The sequence below is a fragment of the Rosa chinensis genome, chromosome 4 (assembly GCF_002994745.2).
Source record: "Rosa chinensis cultivar Old Blush chromosome 4, RchiOBHm-V2, whole genome shotgun sequence".
In the NCBI taxonomy this organism is placed as follows: domain Eukaryota; kingdom Viridiplantae; phylum Streptophyta; class Magnoliopsida; order Rosales; family Rosaceae; genus Rosa; species Rosa chinensis.
Window position 1 is genome coordinate 48,811,916 of NC_037091.1, and position 26,668 is coordinate 48,838,583.

Consider the following 26,668-nt stretch of genomic DNA (forward strand, 5'->3'; position numbering starts at 1 on the left):
GTCGCCAAAAATATAGCGGTCATTCCTAAGCTTATATATTAAAAAAATATTTAATATGTAATGTTTTTTAAATATTTTTTTTTATCGAGAGTGAGTAGTAAGCTATATCTGTTACGTTGGCGAGTTAGTAACACATCAATTCAGTCAGTATTCAAACTGAGGTCCACGAGGATATCCCAACAAATTCAGACTAATCGCCCTCCGCACTCGCACGAACCCAAAGACCCTTCAAACCTGTTGGCCACAAATTGGTGGGAGTTGGGACTCAAACGTTAAATATGGGGTCGGGTTCCATGTTAAGCCGCTCGGCCAATCTTATCAATACTAGGTGGTTTAATATGTAATGTTTTGATGATGAAAATACATAATATTTTATAATAATAATAATAATAATAAAAACCATATTTATTTTGCTTTCGTTGAAAATATGAAAAAATAATTGAATTTTCGACATTGGCTAATACGGCCCGACTCTTCACTTTGAGAAAACGACAGCGGAGAGTATCAGTTTCACATTGTCGTCGTCGGAGTGGAAAGACTGTAAAACATGGCAAGCAGGCTTCTCCAAGTTGGCACTAAGATTATCGGAGTCGGCAGAAACTACGCCGCCCACGCCAAAGAGCTCGGCAACGCCGTCCCCAAGGTCCCCTCTTTTCTTCTCTTTCCACTCTTATCCGCATCTCATTTTCCATTTCAATTTCCAATCTTGATTCTGATGATCCGTGAAGGAGCCTGTGCTGTTCCTCAAACCGACGTCGTCTTACTTGGAAAACGGAGGCACGATCGAAATCCCTCACCCTCTGCAGTCGTTGGACTATGAGGTGGAGCTGGCCGTCATCATATCCAAAAAAGCTCGCGATGTTCCCCAGGCCAAGTCCATGGATTACGTTGGTGGTAATTTTTTTTTTTTTTGATTGATTGGTGTTGTTTACTAATCGATTGATTGTTATATTAATTTGATTTGAAAGAGATGATCTTGTTTGAGTTGGAATCTGATTAGTGACGATCACATTGTTTAAGGTTATGCACTTGCTCTTGATATGACTGCCAGAGAGATTCAAGCTACTGCTAAGGTAATCATCATTTTTATGACGTAATAATTTGTAGTGTGAATTGATGCTGTACTTATAATTCATAGTGTGAGGCTATACTTCAGATAGATATTGAGTTATGATCAATTTATCAATTTATGATGCACAATTTTTCATGTAAATTTTTGTTTCACCAGCTTCTCTTTAAATGTGTAATCAAAGAAGTGTATGCACTAGGATATGCTTGGTAGAGGCAATAAATAGTGGATGAAAAACTTTATTAAACCGAGAGGTACCTCAATCTTTATATAAACTATGTAAAACACCGGTTAGTTAACTCCTTTAGTGTGTTCCTATGAAGTATTTTGGTGCATCAGTTCAAATTTTAGACCTGCAATCTTGTTTGGGATGTCTATGGTTTTTACATGCTTTGCTCTATGTTTCCTGTCCAAATTGATTTAGAGGGTTACTATGTCAGGGCTGTTAATACAAGTTATTACTTTTGGCAGTCTGCAGGTCTTCCATGGACCATTGCAAAAGGGCAGGACACCTTCACACCAATCAGTTCTGTGGTAAAAATTGTGTTGCATTTTGTTGATTTCTCATTGTTATTAGAAATCTGTTATAAACGATATTCCCAGTAGAGGTGTTGTAATATTATTATCATTGATTGTCTTCCTTTCTAAGTTTGGTACAGCTTTAGATAAGTAATTTAGTCTCTATGAGCAGAGCATCCATTTTAGTGTATGTATATTTGTCAGCACATCCAGTAGTTTAACTCTTCAAACTTCGTGCAGCTGTCCCTAGCAACGGTGCCAGACCCTGATGATTTGGAACTTTGGTTGAAGGTTTTTGTTGCTTCCTATTCTTATTAGTAGCCTAGGTATGTATTGGTCACTCCTAATTATTGTGTTCGAATTGAATTGCTTACCCGACAGGTAGATGGAGAAGTGAGGCAGAAAGGCTCAACCAAGGACATGATATTTAAAATCCCATTTCTCATCAGCCACATAAGTTCCATTATGACACTTCTTGAAGGAGATGTAATACTAACAGGTACATAGTTACATCCAACGTTGTCTTCTTAGTTTTCTTCCTCATTTTTGGCATCTGGTCAGGATTGATCAATTTTTTTGATCTTCCAACAAATTATGCTCCTGGAACTGATTCTGCAGGTACTCCCAAAGGTGTTGGTCCAGTAAAAGCAGGCCAAAAGATAACCGCGGGAATAACAAACCTTGTTGATGTAGAATTCAATATTGAAAAACGGAGGCAAGGAAGTTCTTGAGCTATTTGAATTAGCTAGAGTGTTATTGCATTTGACAGTTCCATCAGGAACAGAGAAATAATGTTGATTGAAACTGGAGAACTGACTTAGCTTGGAGGCAGACACGAAGGTACTAGAGTCTTTGCTAGTATAAACTGTCAGTTCAAGGATTGTATAATACATAAATTCAACATGTATGTCTATTTATTTGATTTGGAATAAACAAGAGAATACCAATAAGAATGCCGCTATAGTAGAAAGGAGCAATCAAATAACAAGCACTTTGTCACCGGAAAATAATTGGAGTACCATAGAAATATATCAAAATTGCCGACAATTTCAATTTGTCAGTTGTCACGCCTATAACTGATTGAAGATATCATCATTGACATTATGTAGCCCTACATCCGTCGTCTTTCTTTGTTTTCTTCATCAGGACTTTCTCCTGCTTGTTCTGCTGGACAGAGTCTCACTTCTGTTTGGGTACGTGGCCATCGGTCAATTCTACGACCGTACCAAGCTCTTATGTCTGTTCTTGTTCCAACGTAGGATTTCTATAACTTTAGACGTACTTATAGAAGCGGCCAGAGCAGAACCATAAAGTAGAAACTCCAAGATAATGATTGAAAAGATGAACATTTTTCCCTAAGATAGATCTAGAGGTACAAGGTTAACAACTGCAACTGCACCTAAGAACCAGGGAATGCGCCACAAAGCTTTTTATCTGTGCCTTCCCTTAGTTTTCGTTGCTTCAAATCATACTGATAGTCGAGAAATTCAGTCAATGTAGCAGATTATCCAGCTTCACCTAATGGTATCAGTGCTGCCGCTCCATAGAATAGCAGATTATCCAGCTTCACCTACACATGTAGCAGATTATCCAGCTTCACCTAGACATGTAGCTTTTTATTGGTATTGAATACAAATAACATTGAATGCAAATGAGCAGGTTCTACATCCTCAATCTATGAGACCAGCTAGAGATGGTAAAACGTAACCATGTACTTGTGAAGATTATCATTGTAAAACGTCCCGTGTACTTGTCTGAAATATGAGCTAGATCAATCACAATGTCTCTGATAACCCTTCTTGCACATTTGAAATTATGGCAGCTATAGGTAGACTAGTGTTCGAATCATCATCTCCGGTGAGTTACGTAACCAAGACTGACACTACGTGCGGCATGGTTTAGATAGCTGTGGGCTGTGGCTGAAAGTCAAGCCTGCATAAATACATTTATACAGTAGGTCAGGATCACATTTGAAAGGAAATGGGGAAAGGAGGAAAATTAAAATATATCTAAAGGTAATGCATCTACTTTAGCTAAGAAAAGCCGTGAGTACTGACCCATAATCATGCTCATGGTACTACAGTGAGATAGTAAGGTTTCTGCTGGATAAGATTCCTGATGGGACAATCAAGAAACGTGTATATTGGTCAAATTAAAGAACACAATCTAAAACTAGAAGTGTTGGAATTTTTTATTTTTGGTTACATTTAAAATGGTGGTTATATTCTCAAAAAGGATAAAGCCTAAACTTATCCATATTAAAATAAGCGTAAAGGTTGAAATTGCATCCAAAAATCAAAACAGGTTGATATATAATGCATTGCTCCCTTGTGAATGTTGATACAAGTTATTTCCTTTGGCAGTCTGCAGGCATTCCATGGATCATAGCAAAAGGGCAGGACTCCACACAGATCAGCTCTGTGCCTCTGTGGTAAGACTTGTGTTGCATATCTTTGATGCTTTTCTCTTTGCTTTTGGTAATCTGTTTGATATGGGATTCCGTAGAGGTGTTTTCTTTTTATTTCTGTTTTTGGGTTGTGAGAACTTTTTGAAAATAATTGCTAACTCAGTCCTTATGAGCATCCACTTTCTTGCACCTATATATTTTTGTAAGCAAATTGAATAATTTGACTCTCCAAACTTCATGTAGCTATCCATGGCAATGGTGCCAGACCCTGACTATTTGGAACTGTGGTTGAAGGTACCTGTTGCTTCCTGTTCTTATATGACTTAATTAGTAGCTGAGTTTTGTATTGGTCTGTCCTAATTGTTGTGTTCAAATTGACTTGCTTCCGCCAAAGGTAGATGGAGAAGTGAGGCAAAAAGGCTTAAGCAAGGATATGATATTCGAAATCCCATTCCTCATCAGCCACATAAGCTCCATTATGACTCTTCTCGAAGGAGATAATAATGTAATACTAACAGGTGCATATTTCTCTTCTCATCCTTCTTTTTTGGCATCTGGCCAGGACTCAACAGTATATTGATATGTCAACCAATTGTGCTCCGGGTGTGCAGGCACTCCCAGAGCTGTTGGTCCAGTAAAGCAGGCAAAAAGATGACTGCAGGCATAACAAACCTCGTGGACGTTCAATTCAATGTGGAAAAACGACAGAGGCAAGCAAGTTCTTGTGAGAATTGAATTTGTTACTTGGTGTTATGTATTTGACAGTTCCAACAGGAACAGAAGAAATAGTGTTAATTGAAACCAGAGAACTTGACGGACGAAGATTTTAAACTGTTTATTAAACTGTCCGTTCAAGGATCATACAATACCTAAATTAAACACGTCTGACAATTCATTTTCGAGAGAACAGGAGAGTACGAATAAGAGATCAACAAAGACAAATCATCTTGCTATTTGCATCTTCAAACAATAAAGAGAACACAATAACATTGCAATGCAAATATAGCTTAGAGAAAAAAAGGATCTGATATCATCACTAACGATCTTTATCATGCGCTCTGTTCTTGTTGTTCTTCTCCAATTGCATTTGGTGATCTAGATGTTGCATAATAGCGGGCAACACACAAATAGTAGCCAATGTTAACAAGACTACAGAGTGTTAACACAAAGAAATACAGATCTAGGCGACTCGTGTTTATATTGTCACCAAACCAACTTTTCTTGGACACAAAAAAGGGCACCAGTATATTAAGAGTGGTAAGCAGTCTTATAACGCCAAGGACGAAAGCACTGATGTATTCCCCATACCTCTTCATCAGCTTATCATCGTAATTTATCTGATCATGGAAAAAATCAACCAAACCCGTTCTCAATAGGCCTTGCATGATCCCCAACAGGAAAAACTGGGGAACTAACAGAAAGATGCTCATGGAAACAGTAGTGGCATTATCATTTTCAAGTCCTTTTCTCTTAACAGATTTTAACCTGTATACCTCAACCAGCCAAGCAGCAAAGCAACATAGCTGAGAACATGTCACTGCAGAACCAATATTTACCAACGTAGCATGTCTCCACTTCTTTGGAGCTATAACTTTTTCGTAAAGAAATGAGACTACAGATGCAGTAAATGAGGTGAATCCTGCAAAATACACTGCAGAATTTCCTATGAGATCATCCAAGTTACTCATTTGCCCGAAGAAAAAAGAGCTACCTGCTGCATCCACCATAGTGTATATGACAAAGGCAAACCACATAGGTAACATCTTTTTAAAAAAAGGCAGTTCCTCCTTCAATTTTTCGAGTGTCCAAACTTCTCCTCTTCCTGTTTGTTCTGCTGGATAGCTCACTCGTGTTGCTTCGTTATAATCTGTAATTTGTGCTTGTTCAATTGAACTACAGGGGTCCCGTTTTGTGTTTGTGTCAACTTCAGCTCTTGATAGTGATTCTTCTGCTGAACAGGGGTCCTCTTCTGTGTCTGTGTGAATTTCAGCTCTTGATAGTGATTCTTCTTTTGTACTTGGAGTTTTTTCTGCGCCAATTCCCCTACTTTCTGCTTCGTCCATTACAGAATGAGTGTCAGGCATTCCTGTGTTTTGTGCACAAATCTGTCTTCCTCTTTGATGCGTTTCTTCATCTACTGGGGACGGGATTGTCGCAAGGTCCATTGTTTGTACTCGTTGTACTGTACTGACGTTCCCTCCTGTGGCTATACAAGTTTCCCTTCTTTGTGCTCTGTCTCCCAGACAAGAGGCAGTGCTAGTCTCTTCTGTGTGGTCTTGGCAAATCTGATCTCCTCTTTGATCTCTTTCTTCATCTAGGGGACACGAGGTTTTGCACATTTGAGCTTGTCGGGTTTCATATGTGCCTGCAAGACTTCCATTGTATATGAAGTATTTGGAGCGAGCCCACCAGAAGACGAAAGAAGAGACTCCAATAGAAGCCGCTGAGAAGATGAGGATAGTTGACTGGGATGAAATCACAGGAATAAGGGGAAATAATGAACCGAAAAACCAAGGAACGTCCCACAAAGCTTGTAGACGAGTTTTCAGATTGTTTTCATCTGTGCTTTCTCTTTGATCTAGTTCGCTCAAGTATTGATCCTGCAGAAAACTTTGCAAAGCAGTATTTCGTCCTGCTTCACCCAATGATATTAGCAAACATGCCATATAAACTTCCCAAGCTGCAATATCCTGGTTTAGTCGAGGAGAAATCCATAACAAAGATAACCCCTGCAGCAACAATGATTGCAATCTGAAGTTAGAAAGACGAGAAAAACGATATTTTCCTTACAATGCTATAGGTGTCCATTTATACATTTTAGAATTAATTAGATGTGTTTCAGAACTAAGCAGGTTCAATTTGATTGGTACTAAATAAGGGATGAAATGTTTCCGTACTATACAATATTAAACACGTGGCTCGCTTTTAAAACAAGTTATAGCTAGGAGGCCAGGAGAATAGGAGATTATTAACGAGGTACAAACCATCAGTCCATCACTGATCCCCGCTACAATTGCAATTAGACCTGTAAATAGACCGGAATTTGATCCTGATCTGCTCCAAATCGGTGGCTATTAGACGGGTTTGGATCGAAAATTTTGATCCGTTGATCCGTTAATGATCCGAATCCGTTAACCCGTTTATTTAACGGATCAAATACGGATTAGGTCGATTCGATCCGTTAATGATCCGGCCTGTTTTCGTAATAATAAAATAATATTTTTATTAATATATTATTATTTTAAAAAATATAAAATATGAAGAATTTCTAATACAATTTTTTTTTTTTTCAGAAATCTAAGGGACATTCCATCACCCAAGATTCCAAGAAGCATTAAGAATTTTGATAATGTAATTCTACTTTTGATAATACTTTTCATGTTGTTTTAATAATTTATTAATATCTTATGAGGTATCATGATATAATTTTAATATTACTATTTAAAATTTTAAAATATCTGAAATTATAAACGGGTCGGATTAGCGGATCGGGTATCTGTTAATCTGATTGATACAGATTTGGATCGGGCTATCAATGATCCGCCGGGTTAACGACGGAGCTGGTTTTGGATCGAATTTTTTTTTAAGTAAACGGGTTTGGATTTAGGTCGATCCGATCCAAATCCGGTCCATTTACAGGTCTAATTGCAATATGAAATTACTTTTCTTTGTTTCATGCCGCAAAACCTTGCGAAGAATGTAGGGAATATATGTATGGAAGTAAATAAGGTTCTCATCTTTAAAAGATCGGAAATCCAAAAATTATTGCACTATAATAAGGAAATACTTTTTATAAATAAAATAAGTTTGTAAAAGTGAAAAACTGATGATTTAAATCCGAAAAAACTCTCCCTGTTTTGAGTCAAAACACCTTCAAGGAGTTTTTTACTCTTTTTTTCTTTTTTTTCCGGCAAATGACCTTAACGAAGTTAATAATGTTACTATTATTAGGTGGTAGTGTGGTACTGCAAGATCGGAGGTTTGGCAACGAAAACACTTACAAGAACATAGGCAATACTTGTGGAGATAATCAATTTGTAATGATGATCCATGCAGTACTTGTCTGAGATATGACAAAGGACAAGTATCATCATCATTATTACCGCTTCCACCACATTTGTAATCACGGCAGCTAGGTTAAAATGTTCATGCTTCCAAGAAAACGTGATGTAGGTTATCAACACAGACACTATCGCCTTGTTCGCGTAACTGTGGCTCAAAACCAGATCTAAGCCATCGAAAAGAAATAGAAGAAACCAGAAAGTTAGTTTTGAGTCACCAAATTTGTTTGGTAAAGTTTGCATTGTTGTTAATCTTAGGAGAACTACTGAGAATTAAATACATAAGTGCATGTCTAACACGCGTAGATAATTACACTGAATGCAGACGATAGCCCTGGAAGGGTGCTTCTCAATGGCATTCCAATATTCTCTCACCGCACCAATGGGCCACATAGCGAACAGCCTACGAGGAAGAAAGGACTCAAAGGAGCCTTTGATATTACGGTCCTTTAATTTGTGGCTACTGGCAAAGCATTCAAGCAAACCTGTAAATATATTACCTCATTCATTTAAACTTCCAAACCGAGAAATACTTGGGGAGCAGATATAGTGTGTTGGATTGGTTTAAAATATACTAATAAAACCACGAACACTACGTTAATTTTTTTTAATTAGTTTGAAAGTTTGATGAGTAGAGTAGAATGAATTTGCTCACCATAAACACTTAGGTTGTGATACCAACAGCCAATACGATGTTGCCACACGTAAAGCACTATAACAATGCAATAGGCAAAAAATCACAAATTGTCACTGAGTTATAACCCATTCGACACTTAACTCACTGACTTTTCAAAAATATCACTTAATTCACTTACATAGTTACATTTACCATTATTTTACACTTAATTCACTGCCATTGAATCTCCCGTTAGAAGCAATTAAAATTAAGGGTATTGTCTAAACATTAAAGTATATATTTCTAATTTGAAAGATAATTTTTTCTAAATAAAAATTGACAGTTTTTTTTGCTTTAAATTAAAAATAATTTTTTTAGTTCCTTTTTTTTAGAAATGATCAGAAAGCTATAAAAAGTTTGAAAAAGAAATCTAACTTTCTTCAAAAAAAATATTTTCTAATTTTAATGTTTCTTTTTCAAATATTATATGTAATTTGACAAAAATGACCCTCTCCGTAAGAATTTTTAACGACACAATAGACGAGAGTGAGTTATGTGAAAAACATATATTAAAGTGAGTAAGTTAAGTGATATTTTTGAAAAGTCAGTGAGTTAAGTGTCGAACGGGTCATAACTCAGTGATTATTTGTGATATTTTTCCTAAGTATAGAATATTGTTCATAGATGGATTTTATTTTAAAAATTGAGATTAAAACGTTAAAAATTATTCTTTTTAATTTCAACCCTTAATATTAAATTCAAAAGCAAGTGACCACAAAATTCTTGTCACCATTGACTGTGTAAACATTTCTATAGTAATATATATCAGACATAAAGGCTAAAACCTAGTTAATCTAATGGTGTTAACGTTGCCTATGGGTCATCAATGGGCAGCCCTGCCTAAAATCAATGGGCAGCCCTGCCCAAAATCAATGGGCTTAGGCTAGGGCGGGTAGGGCCACAACATAATTTTTCTTATTTTCAAGCCGGACAAGGCTAGCTTTTTCTAAAATATCAAGGCCCATGTCCGCCCATAGGCCCAGGGCCTAACTGGCTTTTTCGGGCAGGGCTTTTTGGGTGGGTAAGGCCGAGCCCATTATATTTATATGTAATGCTTTTATAAAAATTAAAAAAAATACAAAAAACTATGAAAAAATTATGATTTGTCAGGGCAACTTCAGCTATGGAGGTTCTATCTCATATTTGAAACCCAAATGAGACTTGGGCTCTCTAAGAGCGACTCCAACACCAGATTTTGTTGAATTATAAGACTTTTCATCTCCAACAATGTTTTTTAGAGGGAGTTGGTCCTAAAATTATAAGACTTGGGTTCATCCCAAGTCTCATATTTGAGACTTTTCCAAGACCAAGACTCCGATACTGTTCATGAGGCCCAGCAAATGGGTTATTATTTGCTTTTACTCAAATTGGCCCTATTTAATCTAACGGCTCAGATTTGAGGAAAAAAATGTGATCAATGGCTCTTATTAAATCAAAGGTTATTATTTCTATTTTGTTCCAAAAAAATTTAAAAAATTACCAGAAAATTGAGGGGAAAAAAATATACACATTGGAACAATAAATTGTGGGAAATTCTATAAATACCAACCCATTCTTTTCTATTTCCTCACACCAAATATCCTTCATCTCCTTCACAATTTTTCATTCATTCACCCATCTCCTTCACACCAAATATCCTCCATTCATTTAATAAAAAATTAATTAAATGAAAAGAATAATTTTTAAATATTATGATAAAATTAAAATTAAATTTTTAACTTTATTTAACTACATTAACATACTTTTAATATAATATTCATCAACATTATACTCATATTATATTTTAATCAAAAATAGTGAAAATAGCACCTCATTGTTGGAGATGAGAATTAAGTCATATATGAATAGTACAATAAAGGGGTGCTAAAATGCAAATAGCACCCCCAAATAGAACATATTGTTGGAGTTGCCCTAACAATCCATTTTAGGGGGAGTTGGTCTCAAAAGTATAGGACTTAGTCACAAACCAAGTCTCAAATTTGTGACTTTTCCAGAACCAAGATCATGAACAGTAGCTTGGGGCCACACATTTTTTTTAATTAAATTAATTAACATGTTTTTAACATAATATTGATAAACATTATACTCATATTATATTTTAATCAAGAATAGTGAAAATACCACCCCCATATAGCACCTAATTGGTTGGAGATGAGAATTTGGTGCTATATGAATAGTGCAAGAAGGAGGTGCTAAAATGAGGATAGTACCCCCAAATAAGACTTTATGGTTGGAGTTGCCCTTAATTATTAAACAAGATAAAATACAAAATTAAAGGAAAATATGGCCTAATGCAATAATTAATTTACATATTCAACTAATAATTACATAAAAAAATATTAATACTAGAATTGAATGAGCATTCGGGTTGAGCTTATAAGGCCGGGTGGGGCGGACTTTAATGGGCATATAATGGGCCGGGCTGCGGGCTAGGCTTTGAACCCTCCGCCCTAGCCCTGCTTCATGCCAAACGAGCAAGGCCGAGATGGACTTTGCTGCGAGACGGGCTCGGCAAAACTGGGCTTTTGCCCATTGGGAGGGGTGGGCGCCCATGGGTTTTTGGGCCCGGGGACCAAAAGGTTGGCCTAAGATTAAAATGAAGAAATAACTCGGGTAGAAAGATAAAATTTCCTTTAAAAAAAAAATCAGTAAAAATTGCAAAATTCCATACTAATTAAAAATTCAGCGTGCTACATATTTCACTAAATCCTTATTTATTCAATTCCTTGTGAGGACTAAACAATTTCAGTTTCATTGATTTTGTATGGAGTTGAGTGTGTTCTAAACTTCAATTCAAAGGTGTAGCGTTCCTAATGGGAGAATGAAGACATGTATTACGGTTCGAAATGAACAAAAATCATAGAACTGGTTGAAAAAATTTAAACTAGAGTGGGTCCGAGTGTTATTCACCAACAATTAATTAAGCAGTTCTAGACATGAGTAATAATTAATTCGGTGTTGTACAAATGATAGCCAAAGCCTTACTTTTTAGGGTCCTTGACCAAAAGCCCCAAAATGAGCAAAAGTTATCCCACTTACCCCAACAACAGATTTTTATTCTCACTAACCCAAATTAGAGTATAATGACCAGTCTACCCTCAACCTAATTAAATAACTACATCAATGCCACTCTCTCTCATCTCTCGATCACACACACTCTCTCTCTCTTCTCGCTCTCTCTCTCACGATCTGGCCACATCCCCGTCGGCCTGGTCGCCGGTCGTCGGAAACGAAGTCAACAGTGAGATCGTGCAGAAGTCCTAGCAGAAGTTCGAAACGGATCTTCAAATTTCGCCAACGAAGAAGGGGAGGATGTGAGTGATGGTCGAGATCGACCTCCTCGGCGGTCCAGAGCGACCTTACCGGCGAAGAAGGTTTCCGATCCCCTTGGGTCCTTGCCCTCCGGTTTCTCTCTCCCTCTCTCTCTCTGCCATGAAAGCTCTGTCGCTCTCTCCTCTTCGAACTCAGTCCCGGTGCCATCTGGTTTCTCCCTCTCTCTCTCCAATCTCCAGTTCCGGCGGAGGAGCACTCTGCCTTCTTCCTCTTGCTGCTCCAGCAATGAGCTCGACGACGTCTCCGACTGAAGACGCTGCTTCTGGTCAGCTCGTCAGCTCGCCGGTGACCGGATCTGGACCAAGACGCTGAACGACATCTCCGGCTGAAGACGACGTCTGGTCTTGAGTCTCACGGTTGAACTCCGATAGGGTGCCCAGATCTTTTCTCTTTCTCCGATAGAGACATCAACATTAAGATCCAACATGTCTGCTACTTTGCTACTCTGGTTGTCTTCGAAACCCAGAACCAAGTTGTAAAGACCAGTTTCAAGGATTGGAGGAAGAAAGATGAGGTAGCAAAAATGGCAAGAGAAACTGGTTCAAGAAAGTGAAGGTTTCATTCTCGAAAAAAAAAAAAAAGGTGAAGGCTAAACAGAGAGATATGTGAAGGAATAGACGACTATTGGGGGGCAATAGATGTTTTAAATTGATGTAATCTCTTATTTTTTTTTCGTTAATTAAAGTTTTATTTGTCTAATTTTAGGAAGATTAATTTTCATTCCAGCAAACGAAAATTCTATTGGGGGGCAATAGACGTCTATTGGGGGGCAATACATGGCTGATAGACGTCTATTGGGGGGCAATACATGGCTGATAGTCGTCTATTGGGGGGCAATACATGGCTGATAATTGTCTATTGGGAGGGCAATACATGGTTAATAGACGTCTATTGGGGGGCAATACATGGTTGATAGACATCTATTGCTCCTTTATTGGGGGGCAATACATGGCTGATAGTCGTCTATTGGGGGGCAATAGACGTCTATTGGGGGGCAATAGACGTCTATTGGGGGGCAATAGAGGTCTATTGGGGGGCAATAGATGTCTATTGGGGGCCAAAAAACCTTTCCGGTGAGATTTTCAACAAATTCCGGTGACCGGAATCCGGCGGCCGGCGATCGGAATCCGGCAAAAGTTGGCCGGAATCCGGCGAAAGTTGGCCGGAATCCGGCGGCCGGTGACCGGATTCCGGCGACCGGTGACGGGCTCCGGCGAAGTCTCCTATGGTTTCTCTCTCTTCTATTTTCTCTCTCTCTCTAAGTAAATAAGGGGTGAGGGGTAAAATGGTATTAAAAAAAAATTAAAAACAAAAAAAAATCTTAATGGGGTATTAGGGAAGACTCCCTTAGAGTGTATTGGGTAAGAGGGAATTAAAAAAACTCAATGGGGTTAGTGGGAAAAAATCCCTAGAAATGGGGTAAATGGACAAAAACCCTACTTTTTAATTTGCAGTCGTTTGTTGGACTAAATGAAAATTTCCGACTTTAGATGAAGTACTATTGCGGTCAACTTATGCAGCAGAGGACATCGATCGATAGAGGCTTAATTTTGGGTGGCAGATACAATAGCTGGGATGGTTAAGGAAAGAGTTAGGTTGCAATTACAAAGAAGCTGCCAATATTACATTATTGGGGGGGGGGGGGGGGGGGGGATAAACAACGAGGAGAGAGATACATGCATGTATCATCATATCATTATATACTATTGAAGAAAGCAATGAAGACCAAGACTTAAGACAACTGAGAAGAAACTTTGCACCGGAACCAATCGCAAAGTTTATGTGGGGGAAATATAAAAAAAGAAAGTTTTATTATACACTTCTATCTCTATGTCATACATACATAATCTTTCACATAATGCACTTTTTAGTACTTGTAAATTTTTTAAGAATTCTATTGTTACCTGTACTATCTTTTTGTTAGCCGCTTTAGTACTCCCCTTTAGCCTCTTTCCATACAAATCTGTCCGGTTAAATGCTTCCTCTCTACTATTCTGTGGATTGTATCGATCAATGCGTTCCACCTGCACATGAATTCCATCATTTCAATAATCAAAACGCCTCCTACCAAAAATTGAGGTGCACCAATATTGGTCTTCATAGATCATAGGTAATTAGAAGAATTTTCATTAAAATTGAGTTTTAACAGTAACCACTAAAGATCCATTTGAATTTCAGATATTCAAATGAAACCAAAAGCCAATATATCTCTATCAAATGAATATCTGCAATGTAAGATTCAATCAGAAAACAAATTTTACTTGTACCTTGCGTGGGAAAGAATTCTCAGCAACTTCTTCATCAAGAAACAGTATCTTCAAGGCTGTTGCAATCAATAAAATGCACAAACATACAACTTCAATCCAAATGTCAACTAGTCAACTACAAAACCATAAGGAAAAGACAAACAAAGCAATGTGCATAGGCTCACCTAAGTCACCTTATCATAGGCCTTTTCACCCTTCATGTTCTGTGCAGTAGTTTGGTATTAAAACTTTCAAGAATGAATGGAATGGAAACCAGTGCATAAACTCATCAAACGTTGTTAGATCTCATTTGCAGCTGCTTACTTTCTGCCTCTCCACTCTTCTTTTCTTCCAGCCTATGAAAGAATAGGCATAGAAATTGACATTAACTAACCAAATCAAAAAACCCACAATGCATATGAAGGGACACGATGTAGTATGTTACTGTTTCAAATCTGGATGTAGTATGTTACTGTTTCAAATCTGGTATATAATGTTGTTATTTTTTTTCTTTTTCTTTTTCTTTTTCTTTTTCTTTTTTATTTTCTTTTTCTTTTTCTTTTTCTTTTTCTTTTTCTTTTTCTTTTTCTTTTGATACTTATGTGTTTGCAGTAATTTTAATTTATTCATTACAGCAGCACTCCTAGATAGATCACAGGAACATATATTAATATGCATGCCATACTTTTTCACTTTTTTTTTTATTACTAAGATTTACTGCAGCTCCTCCTTTGTCTGCAATACTAATTGTGTTCATATTTTTCCTTCAATTCATATATATCTTCCTACTGGAATAGATCAATTATTTGTCTTTCCGACAATTATAGCTTTTGTGTTCCTTTTTCATGCAAAACAATTAATTACAGACTCATGAAATGAAAGCTCAAGTCTTTACCTATTGAGGAGTAGCTAAAGCTGCAAACTTTGATTCAGCAACAGCAAGATTTTCACTAAGCTTTATATTTTGTGACTGCAGCTCCAGGTTCAACCCTTGTTCCTTATCCAAGTCTGCCCTCAATCCCAATTCCCAAAACCTCAGTCTGCAAAACTTTGAAATTATCTCTTTGTCAGATACTAAGGATTAATTTAGTTTACCCCCCGAGGTTTGGGTGTGTCATCATGTCACCCCCCCTACTTTCAATTTTGAATTTTTACCCCCAAACTTTCCAATTTCAATCAGCCGTGTCCAATTTCTCTGATTCTGTCCAACTTAGACGTTAACTCTGACGATCTGAACCACTTTGAGGGTTAAAATGGTCATTTCAAGACAAAAAACCAAAAAAAAAAAACTCTCTTTCACTTTCGGGGTCTCTCTCTCTCTCTCTCTCTCTCTCTCTCTCTCTTCTTCAACTCCCTCTTCTGCAAACCATTTTCATCACCATCTCTCTCTTCTGCAAACCTATGACATATATTCCCAAATAAACCCAAAACAGAGCACATGCATAAACCCATCAAACACCCCCAAAATTCCAACCCCAAATCCCACATGCATTATCAAAATCAACCAAACCCGAATCCACTCGCCGCCGCAGCTCCCCGAAAACCGAAACTATCATTGGAATCCCATTCAACTCGATTACAGTCCGAACCCTCTCCTGGTCCGTAGCGATATGAAACAAAGCATTCGCCGCATCAATCTATGCCTCCGCCGAAGACCCCTCTTTCAAAAGCTTGGGCAGCGGCGTCACTCCTCCCTCGCCAACAATTATCTTCTTGTTCCGATCGTTGTCCCTCACCAGCGAGACGAGTGAACTCGCCACCTCGACTCGGTCCCGGAGCTGACCCATCTGAATGGTGGTGATGTAGGACCAGACCCAGCTTAGAATCGGGTCGTTGCTGGCAATGGGTGGCAGGGAGAGGTTGGCGTTGTCAGACTCGAAGACGGAGAGGAGCCACTTCATGTCGCCGATGGAGGACTCGAGCAGGTTGGAGACCTTGCAGAAGTCGGCGGCGGTGGTGATGGAGAAGACCTGGCGGAGGACGCCGCTGTGCTTGCACTTGCCGACAAGGGTGAGGGCGCGGTCGAGGTTTTGGGGGTGTTTGATGGGTTTATGCATGGGCTCTGTTTTGAGTTTATTTGGGAATATATGTCATGGGTTTGCAGAAGAGAGAGATGTGATGAAAATGGTTTGCAGAAGAGAGAGATGGTGATGAAAATGGTTTGCAGAAGAGGGAGTTGAAGAAGAGAGAGTTGCAGAAGAGAGAGAGAGAGAGAGAGACCCCGAAAGTGAAAGAGATTTTTTTTTGGTCTTGAAATGACCATTTTAGCCCTCAAAGTTGGTCAAATCGTCAGAGTTAACGTCCAATTTGGACGGAATCGGAGAAATGGACAAGGCTGATTGAAATTGAAAAGTTTGAGGGTAAAAATTCAAAATTGAAAGTAGAGGGGGTGACATGATAACACCCCCAAACCTCAGGGGGGTAAACTGAAATTAATCTTTTTGTTTATCACCAATTGATTGTCCTCCTTTTGCCTGCACCATTCACCTAAAAATCTTTTTGTTTCATCAGGACCAACCATGCCACCAAAAAAAATATGCATTCACTGCATTTAAAATAGGAATGCAAAAACTAACTTAAATTTGCATTGCTTAATATTCAGATAATGTAACTCATGCTCAATCTAATTTCAAAAGGCATAGCAATCACACACATGAACCAATAACTCAGTTAAGAGATTAGAATAGAAGCAACGAAAACTCAAAGCAAAAGACCAATCCAATACCTTACCTTGAGAAAGCAAAGACCTTTACCCAGAGAAAGAGAGATTTTGATTTCAATGCAAGCTGTCTTGAATCCCTGACACTGATATTGGAAGTAATATCAACTAGGGGTGGGCATAAAATAGGGAAAATTTGGTTACCGCTCGACCCGACCCGAATAAAACAGGTCGGAAACCGATCCAAATGCAAAACGACGTCATTTTGCTTTAAAACCGCACCGACCCGATAGACTCCGGTGCGGGCTCTGTTCCGGATCACGAACCTCCCGAATTAAGCAGCCCGACCCGATTTATTATATATATATATATATATTTATATTTAGCAAATAAAAGGATATTTCTCTCCACCCTCGAACTATCTCTCTCTCGAACTCATGTCGCCGCCTCACAACCGCCACGCCAATCTCTTGCTTTTAGGTTCTCTCTCAGTCCCCCACTTTCTCTCGACATCATCTTATTGGGTGAGTTTCTATCTTGAAATTTTGGGGTTAAGGATTTGGGCTTGGATTTTGGGGTGAAATTTTCATTTGTTTAGGGATTTCAGTTTGAGGATTGTAATTAGGGTTTCGATTTGGAATTTTGGGGTTCTAGTTTGAGGTTTTTGATTGTTGTTTAGTTTCTGCTTAAATTTGATTTTGCTTTCTCTCTTTTTTCTTGACCAACTTTGTCTCATAAGGACATAAGGCATGCAAGAGATCAGCAGAAGCTTTATTGGAAACAAGAGTTTAATACCAGTCATTGTTCCATGAGCTTTTGCATTGGCAGGATCCCAAAATCTCAATTCTCGATCTCTTCTTCTTCTTCTTCTTTTTTTTTTTCTTTTTTTTTTCCTTTCTAGTTCCTGTCTTCAAATCAAGTTGAAGACAAACATGTGATGACTGATGAGAGTGTATATTATAGCCGTAGTTCCTAGTTTGCTGCGTGTTCTTGTTTTGACATCAAGAAATATATATGTGCAGGTTATCAAATTTCTTTTTCTAGTTGCTGTTTAAGGATGAGGTTTGCACCGAAACAGTACCGGCCCGCACCGATGAAACGGCGAAACCGGAAATCCGGTCCAAAACTTGTAAAATGCTGTTGCGGTGCGAAAAATAGGCCTACCGAATGATCCAGTTCGGTTGCGGTTTCAGACCCAAACCGGCCCGACCCGCACCGAGCCCAGCCCTAATATCAACTATTGGTTTAATTGTTCCAACCAGAAATAATTTGATGTTTCTATGTTACAATTTAAGTCAGGACAGACTGAACAGTAAGTTTGAAGCAATATCAACTACTGGTTAAGTTGTTCCATTCTAATTAAGATTTGGTTAGGAGAAAAACTAATGCATATTTTTTTTTTTTTGGAATTAACGGCCCGTGCGGCTGCCCTCAAGCCTTCATTAGTGAAACAGTAGAATACATGAGGAGGACATGGTGCCTAAACCCCAGATTACAAAGCACATCGAGAGAACTTCCTGAGATTGTGAAAAATGGACTAAAAGTCTCCGATTTCAATGTTTCCAAAAATCAGAGATACATAAAATTGAGAAAAAAAAAAACTCAATCAAAACTAAAGCACACGAAAATTAATAAAACAATAGCAGAAAAGGGTGAAAATTGAAGTAGGATGGGTGGGGAAGAACTAATCAATACTATCAATATATTTACGGTCACAAAACAGAAGATAAAAAAAGTAGGGTACGGGTGAACTCAATACCATCAAGGTAAGGACATCCAACTTGTTCTAATCAGTATTATCAATCAAAATCTTGGTATGTACCTTTTCCAAAACAAATGAAATGTCATCTTCTCATTTCTACTCTAGTGTTTGAACTTTTACAAAGACTCCAAATCACAGAAAATCAGTTTGAGATCAATCGATTTTCAGAAAGATAATAATATGGCTAAAATCTAATATCAATGAAAGAGTACAAATCATAGAAAACAAATTTGGGATCAATCAATTTGAAATTCAAAACTTACCGAGCTTTTACCAATGTCGATCTTAATGAAAAAGCTTCAAACTGTACAACAGTTGAAGTATGTGTAAATAGAGGCTTCTCGAACAAATAGAGACTTCGTGGCTTTGGTTATAACCTCTATTACTTCTTCCCTCTCTCTCTCTCTCTCTCTCTCTCTCTACTGAAACCCAGACTGATTGATGTCTCTCTCTCTGTCACTGTTATTCATAGAACAATGGCAGAGCCGTAAGTTGAGAAAAAAGAGAAGGGCAAAATCATCTATTTAACCCCAGATGAACAATATGAACAGTACTACCAACTTTAGTATATAGTTTCAACCCCAGATGAATAGTATGAACAGTGCTACCAACTTTAGTATATTGTATAACAGGCCCGCTCACCTGCGGGATGAAATCATCCCAGCCGTCAGATCTTAATTAAATTGATCAAACGGATAGAATACCAAACCATTAAAACCAAATCTGTTTAGACTGCTAAGACTCCACGCCTAATCTGTTTATCTTCCTCCTCCCTCGTCTCAACTCAATCCATTTACGATCCCTCAGAGCCTCCCCTATACCATTCTTCATTCTTCCGCATCACCATAAGACTGGTCTCTCTTGAAGGTATTTTTCTTAGATTTTATTCTCTCTCTCTCTCTCTCTCGATTTTAGGTTTTTTTTTTCTTTCTTTCTTTTCAGTTTGGTGAATCATGGAGCCATTGTATTTTGTTTGATGATTTCGTTGCTGGTGTTCTGATTTCATTATCGAAATTTTGGTTGTTCCTGTGGAAGTATTGATTTTGGTTGCAAATGGTTCATATTTGGATTCCTGCTCAAAATTCGATTGTCTGGATTTGCTATGTTTGTTTTGGGATTTGAAAGTGTTTCTATTTTTAATTGCTGGGATATAGAGTTGGTCAAAAGAAATTGAAAAAAGGTCAATACTTTTTGTCCATGGAATGGATTGAATCATTGAATAGGAAGCCTCATTGACCAACTTGATTAAGTGGTTAGACTCTTTGCTGATGTTCTGTTTCACCATTGTCGAAATTTTGGTTGTGAAAATGATTTCATTCTCTCTTTGTTTCTCTGTTTCACCGTCAAATTTTTTTTTTTTCAAAGTAAGGCAATATGTTAATTCAAAGCACTAAACTTCAAAAGGTCAACATAGATTTTTTTAATGAGAAGGTCACGGCCTCAAACAATTTTGTCGTTAAAGTGCAAATTCCATACATGAGAACTCAATTATAATATAAGTAAAAGGCTTGACTATTGAAATTTGTTTAGTTTTTAACTTCTTTTTTATTAGTGCCTGTTATTAGTGTTATGTCTTTGAATCTGTTGTAGCGAAATTCTACTTATAGTTGTGTTTGTAATATAATGCTGCAGGTTTATGATGGGTGAACCATCATTACAAGAGCCGAATGAGAATGTTGTTGTAGCATAAAAATCAACCCCACTGAGCAATCAAATGAAGCACCACTTAGCATGTAAGGGATGAAGCTGATCTTTCTTCTATTTTGTTTCAGCATAATCTCTAGCTTTTTGATATGTAATGGATTGTAATATGCATCAGTTGGATTGTCATTCAATGAATGTTTTTTCATTCATCCACTGACAGAACTTGTGTATGTTCTTTTGCATTATGATTATAACTTGTGTTTCAATTTTTATTCACCACAGTATACTGCACAAGGATTCTATAATTGAGCTAATTGAATCATCAGCCACCCATTTTTTGGATCTTTTGATTGATAATTTAATGCAAGGTCGAGGAAAAATGTCCAACTTGGTACTATTATTTTCATTGCAGAATAAGGAGGTAAAGCTCTGTTTAGTAATGATGCAGCAAAAGTCTTTAGCTTAGTGTGTTTTTTTTTTTTTTTTGACCCCAGCATAAGCATGCAGTAATCCATTAACAAAATCACCTGTAATTCAAGCACTGAACAATTAGCAAGAATAACATATAGTAATAGCCAACCAGAACACAAAGATCGATCTCACAAGCATACACCAATTTGTTTACTAGCAACCACATAATACTCCAGTAGCCAGGAAGCACAGTGGTGACAAGCATGCACCAAATTCTGTGCAAGCAAAGACTTGATGCAGTAATGTCATTGCTTTCCATTTGTGAAACACTAGTTCATAAGTAGCACAAGCAACACAATAGAGACTTGTATTTAAGGATAGACAAACTCAGGATAACATGTATACCCGAGCATCACATGACATAATCACCAAGACAATTATTGTGTTGAAACTTGACGACCCCCTCATTAACTATGTCATAGCCGTTTTGTCAACATAACACACAAATCCAAACGTATATCTTAGCTTAGGCACATGCAAGATATATAGAAAAGAAGCCAAGTCTTTAGCTTAGTGTTATTGGCCCGTAGCAGAAGTCTTCACAATTCCAGTACTAAACACCTGAGTAAATAATACATATACAGTAATCCCAGTGGTATATTTCATTCCAGTACTAATAAAAATCTCCATAAATCAGAATAAGACAATCAATTTAACAAGAATTTCAAATTTCCCAACAGAAACATCCAACAAAAATATCACAAAAGAATTTAAGCTAACTAATCAATCTGGTCTAGTAACTAATTGAATCACTATCTCTACAACTTTTATGGTCAAGAGTGAAATCGCAACTACAATTAGCTGTCCTTTCTGACTCCGATCAATCTCCACCTTCATTTGCAGCGGTTGTTGGTGATAATAAATGCAATGCAGTTGAGAAGGATGCTAGCAACCAGAATCAAATGAAGAGTTCCCTACAAAACAACATACCAATATTCAAATTCTATCTAAACAATCCTCATCTGTAGAAAAACTATCATAAGATATAGAACAAAGTGAAACTACATAGCTCATTCAACTTGGTGCAATATGGCCTCTCTCACTCTCATCAACACCAAAACTTTGACTCAAAAATTTTGACTTTGATCACTTCACAAAAGGATGAAGGAAAAGAAACATACCTGTAAAAAGGCAGGACCAAACCCAGCTCGCTTTATGTTCTTCCCAAATGTATAGCACAGATGGCTATAGCATCAATCACACTTTTAGTAATAAAGCAGTCAAACAATTTTCACAACCAAAATTTCGACAATGGTGAAACAGAACATCAGCAAAGAGTCTAACCACTTAATCAAGTTGGTCAATGAGGCTTCCTATTCAATGATTCAATCCATTCCATGGACAAAAAGTATTGACCTTTTTTCAATTTCTTTTGACCAACTCTATATCCCAGCAATTAAAAATAGAAACACTTTCAAATCCCAAAACAAACACAGCAAACCAGACAATCGAATTTTGAGCAGGAATCCAAATACGAACCATTTGCAACCAAAATCAATACTTCCACAGGAACAACCAAAATTTCGACAATGAAATCAGAACACTAGCAACGAAATCATCAAACAAAATACAATGGCTCCATGATTCACCAAACTGAAAAAAAAAAAAGAGAAAAAAAAAAACTAAAATCGAGAGAGAGAGAGAGAGAGTAAAATCTAAGAAAAATACCTGATAAGCTATGAGCAAGCGTATAATTTAACCCTATAAATGTCATCGTTAGTATATAGTAAATAGGGATCGTTCTATTCCGGGGATTGAGGGTATACCTGTCATTGTACAACAAGTAAAGAATTAAAATAAAACAAAGTATAATATTTACAAGAATAATTACAATTCACGAAATTAAGGGGGGATTTAGGTTTTATGTTTCGAAAATTAAAAGAAAGAAATATAATTAAGTAAAAATAAAAACACAAGTACAAGAATGAAACATAAGAAACAAAGATCAAAACCAATTCCATAATCAAATTCGAATCAACCCTACAATTGTTCTTCCAAGTCATGATAAAGAAGTTGATCATGTGAAACATTTGAAGCAAACGATTTCCCATATTTTACTTTCCTTTACTAATTAATCTAAATGAAAGCACCTAGATCAATCCTATTAAACATGCAATCAAAGTCTAGAAAGCTAGCTAATCAAGACATGTTCAACGCAAGAAGCATAGAGAAAGGTTATCAACTTAAGTGCACAACTTAGTATGAAAAAGTTCATCTAATTGCAATCCTCTTCAATTAAATTCGACCTATGTCCAAAGCCTTTACTACTTTTGATTTAGGTTCACAAAACTATTAGGTGAATCGTTTACCTAAATCTAGCACCAATTACATGCAAATCCTATAAGTGTCGACCCAAATAAGATAAACACATAAAAGATATCAATCAAGTAAATTTAATTGAACAAACTCACAAAAGCAACTTAGAATCATAATCATAGGAATCGAAAATATCATTCAATCATAAAATTTCAGAATTAAACTTTGTTCAAATATTATTGTCAACTAGAAACAATTCCACGAAAATCAAACAAGGTTACAAAGAAAGAAGTTGAATTACACCATGAGATGGAGATGGGGATGGAGGTGTTGACGTTGGGTTCTTGAATCTTGGAAGCAAGTCTTCAAGGTGGAGGATGGATGATGATGCTCACGGCTCCTTCTTCTTCTTCTTCTTCCTTGCTTGAAAACCGTGGATTGCACTAGAGAATGGAGAGAGAGCTTGACGTTATGCGAGAGTAATTTCTGAATTGTGGGATCTGTAAAACGTCAAGAATGAGGGTGTATATATAGGAAACGTTGGCCTTGGTCTCCAAGTCTTCATGAATCTTCTATTATTTTCCCAAAGAATTATTTAATAATTCTGCATAGCTTCGACCAATCACGTAGCGCCATGTAAGCCCTGGTGTGTCATCCAACCAATCAAAAGCCTTCAAAATAAGTCCCAAATATATTATTGCTGAATATCCATGAATTAATTCTGATTTTCTTCTTTATTTTCGGCCAAAATTCCTTTAGGAATTGTAGGAACGAATTTGGACTTATTTTTGAACCTTTTCTTCCTTAAATCTCTCCATGGACTACCTTTAACGTCATCCCTTGATTATCTTCATGATTTCCCATGGCAAAATCAGATTTAATTCCCAAAAAATATCTCCATTACGTCCAACAACCCAAATTAATTGGGCTTTTCACCTTTTTGCCGAAATCCATAATTAATCTAGAAGATTCTTGGGCCTTGTTGCGTCATCTTCAAGCCTTGATGATCTCCGACGCCATTTCCATCATTATTTCGATCAAGTTTCTTGGTTGGATTCGGAATCTTGCTTGGTACACTTTCCTCTTTTGAACCGGGTTTTCTGGTTGGAACAGGAAAGCTTATTTCTTCATTTCTGCTCATTTGTGTGGCCCTTTGTGTTTTATTTTTACACCTCTCAACGTTTACTAGCTCCTCTTTCCTTTCGTGAGTTCACTTCCACTTTTGAGCTCCGAGGACCTGAAAATAGAAACTATTACTAAAAATAGAAACTTTCCTAAAACGAAAAATAGAAACTTTCCAAAAATGAAAAATAGAAACTTTCTAAAAGTGAGAAATAGAAACTTTCCTAAACTAAAATGGAAACTTGCAAAAAACCGGAAAAAGAAACTTTCCTAAACTAAAATGGATTCATTTAAGGAAATAACTAAGTAAATATGAGGAAATAGCAGTTAAAACATCGCATTAAAATGCTCCTATCAATACCTTCAAGAGAGACCAGTCTTATGGTGATGAGGAAGAATGAAGAATGGTATGGGGGGGGGCTCTGAGGGATCGTAAATGGATTGAGAATTGAGACGAGGGAGGAGGAAGATAAACAGATTAGGCGTGGAGTCTTAGCAATCTAAACAGGTTTCGTTTTAATGGTTTGGTATTCTATCCGTTTGATCAATTTAATTAAGATCTGACGGCTGGGATGATTTCATCCTATATTGTCCCTTTATTTTCGTCCCGCAGGTGAGCGGGCCTGTATGGTATAATTAATGTAAGTCAAACTATCACCCTTCTCATTAACATGGAAAGGTGATTAATTAGGAACTTTTTTTATGACAGATTAATTAGGAACTTGATTTATCAGTTTTTTCCCCTTTCTACGTGCGTTCTGATGGAGTAGCCAAGCAAGTAAAATGGTATTATTTTGTCTTTGTGCGTTCTGATGGAGTTTCTTTCTCCTTCTGCTCTCTCCTTGATCTTCTCTGCTTCAGTCTCTGTTTTTTTATCTAGATTTAATTTTATAAGTTCCAAATGTCTTTTATATCTTCTTAGCTAAAGTCTCTGTTCTTTATGCTTTTGCTCTCTCCTTATAATTAAGACTGTTGTGAGAATTTGAAGGGAAAATGGGTCATTTTGGAGGGGAATTACTGTTTATTTAGAGGGAATGATGAGTTTGTAAGAGAATGCTTTCTTAGATTAATATATGTAGCTGCAAACACCACTTTGTCACTCCAAATACATGTCACGTCAGTAATTTAACGGAAAAACTAACAGAGGTACCATATTTGGTAACAGAACAATACTTTATGTACCATTTGAGGTAAAAAAAAAAAATCGTAGATACTAAAAAATACATTTCGCAATAATTTAGGTACTATTTGAAGTTTTTACTCTTAAATTAATGATGGATGAATTCCCGCACAAAAAGAGAGTCAAAGAAACAAAAATATTCATACCCACCACAGCTGGGCCTACCTGTAGAGTCAAACCCACCAAAGTCACACTGGCCGCAAACGTACGTACCCACTGCAGTCGAGCGTGGTTGCAAAGTTATACCCACCACAGCATTACTCGCTTCCATATAACCCACAGCTGTACCTAGGGCTGTCACTCGGTCGGTTCAAATTGGTTATACCTATTACCAACTTAGAAACCAAAGCTTTCGGTTTCAAAATTGAGCTACCAATTACCAACAAAAATTTTCGGTTTTTAATTGTATTTACCAAATTCGGTATTTCGATTTTCGGTATTATTAACATTAGAACAAATAATTCTTTGTGATATAAATTCAAAACTGGGTTTTTCAATTTTATAGTTGTAAACTTTGTATTCATCTACTAATTATAGCTTTCTTTTGTATATATGACATCAAGTTTGAGCTAATTCAATAAAACTAGGTTATTTAACCATCTTTGACTAAGTTACTTAAAATACATGTACTATTAATGTAGTATATGTAGTAATGTTCATACTATTATGAAATTTTTTATGTTTATTTCTTAATATACATGTATGTGTATTGAAAATCATAGTATATAAAGCTAATATTTAGATAATCGGTAGATTCGGTATTTGCCAAAACCAAACTAACTTTTTTTGCTAATTTTTTATTTCAATTTTATTGGTCTCGGTTATCAAAAAGTCAATTTACCAAATCTAAAATATCAGTTGATATTCAGTCAGTTAGGTAATTACCAAACCAAACAGCAGGCTGGCAGCCCTAGCTATACCCCACAATAATGCAAATTTCATGCGGCAGTTTGTGGATTTGAATATGAAGAGTCAAGGTGTTGAAATTACTGTTGGATTGGATGCCATTCAGATGGCAATCATGTTTTTCTTCTTTTGTCTTTTAGCCATTAGAGGGTGTACATATAGCTAGGCCTCATCATATGGCCCTTGGGCCCTAAGCCCGCCCGGCCCGGCCCTTCCATTAGGGCGGGCCGGCCCGACCCTTTTTTATTTAGGGTAGGGTATGGGTCACACAAATAAAGCCCGGCCCTACCCTACGACCCGGCCCGATTGAGCCCGTAAGGGCTAGGCCCGGCCCGGCCCTTAAAGCCCGGCCCTAAC

General features: G+C 37.2%; 2 protein-coding genes and 2 long non-coding RNA genes across 5 annotated transcripts; 2 read left to right on the top strand and 2 right to left on the bottom strand.

The window, feature by feature from the left end:
* Positions 1-481: 481 nt before the first annotated feature.
* LOC112198080 (probable acylpyruvase FAHD1, mitochondrial) lies at positions 482-4,768 on the top strand. Of its 2 annotated transcripts, none has more exons than XM_040517694.1 (7): positions 482-643; positions 729-894; positions 1,021-1,073; positions 1,541-1,603; positions 1,829-1,879; positions 4,390-4,513; positions 4,607-4,768. In XM_040517694.1, exons 1-7 carry the CDS (start codon positions 548-550, stop codon positions 4,648-4,650), a joined length of 597 nt encoding a protein of 198 aa, XP_040373628.1. In that variant the 5' UTR covers positions 482-547; the 3' UTR covers positions 4,651-4,768. The 2 variants fall into 2 exon arrangements, with proteins under 2 accessions (XP_040373628.1, XP_024194865.1); XM_024339097.2 differs by lacking the exons at positions 4,390-4,513; positions 4,607-4,768 and adding exons at positions 1,970-2,087; positions 2,207-2,570 and having other exon boundaries at positions 483-643.
* A 276-nt stretch (positions 4,769-5,044) lies between these two features.
* LOC121052864 (protein NRT1/ PTR FAMILY 5.10-like) lies at positions 5,045-6,160 on the bottom strand. The gene has a single exon (XM_040518782.1). The coding sequence runs from the start codon at positions 6,158-6,160 to the stop codon at positions 5,045-5,047; it is 1,116 nt and encodes a 371-aa protein (XP_040374716.1).
* Positions 6,161-8,376: 2,216 nt separating this feature from the next.
* On the bottom strand, positions 8,377-14,750 carry LOC121052504. Its single transcript, XR_005809266.1, has 4 exons — positions 14,497-14,750; positions 14,333-14,388; positions 13,970-14,089; positions 8,377-8,541 (listed from the first exon to the last, which is right to left on the bottom strand). It is a non-coding gene; the product is annotated as an uncharacterized LOC121052504 (long non-coding RNA).
* Positions 14,751-19,515: 4,765 nt separating this feature from the next.
* LOC121052625 lies at positions 19,516-20,652 on the top strand. The gene is made up of 2 exons (XR_005809645.1): positions 19,516-19,599; positions 20,365-20,652. It is a non-coding gene; the product is annotated as an uncharacterized LOC121052625 (long non-coding RNA).
* Positions 20,653-26,668: the final 6,016 nt, after the last annotated feature.